This window comes from Eimeria mitis, genomic scaffold (assembly GCF_000499745.2).
Source record: "Eimeria mitis Houghton genomic scaffold, Emh_scaff4932, whole genome shotgun sequence".
NCBI lineage: Eukaryota > Apicomplexa > Conoidasida > Eucoccidiorida > Eimeriidae > Eimeria > Eimeria mitis.
The window spans coordinates 2,555-3,105 of NW_013573234.1; the positions used below are offsets into that span (position 1 = coordinate 2,555).

At 46.6% G+C, this 551-nt stretch overlaps 1 protein-coding gene across 1 annotated transcript in view; it reads left to right on the forward strand.

Moving 5' to 3' along the window:
- EMH_0078620 (RRM domain-containing protein, putative) overlaps positions 1-551 on the forward strand; it is a gene marked incomplete at both ends in the record, with an annotated part of 3,356 nt that overhangs the window by 1,699 nt on the left and 1,106 nt on the right. Inside the window, one exon of the mRNA XM_013500027.1 lies at positions 177-308. Coding sequence (XP_013355481.1) covers positions 177-308 — 132 coding nt within the window. The remainder of the gene's footprint in view (positions 1-176; positions 309-551) is intronic.

Sequence of the window (551 nt, forward strand, 5' to 3'; positions counted from 1 at the left end):
GGTTGCTGCTGTCGCTGCTGCTGCTGTTGCTGCTGTTTCTGTTGGCTGTTGTGTTTGAGGATGTGCTGGGTGTATTGGCCCGTGTGTGTTTTTCCGTAATTTCATTTGCGCTGTTGTCATGCTGTTGGTGGTGCACGAGACATATGGGGTTGCGATGGGGTGTACGTACACTGCAGGCACTGGGGGGGGCCTTCGTTTGCAGTATACGTCACATATTCTTCCAGCAAGGAAGCTATAGCCGCGATCCAAGGGGTGGACGGCGCAGTGTATGAGGGGCGAACTCTGAAGGCTTCGTTTGGCACTACAAAGTATGCAGTTGCAGCAGCAGCTGTCTATACACCCCAGCTGCAGCACATCACCGATACAAAGTACAGCACAGAGTCACAGCTGCAGTGTCTGCTGCCCAGTTGATACCATCTGCTGCAGCAAAAGGGGCAAACAGGATTTGAAGAAATTCATAGTTGGAGACTGTCTCCACTCGATACATACATACATACATACATATATATATATATATATATATATATATATATATATATATATATATATAT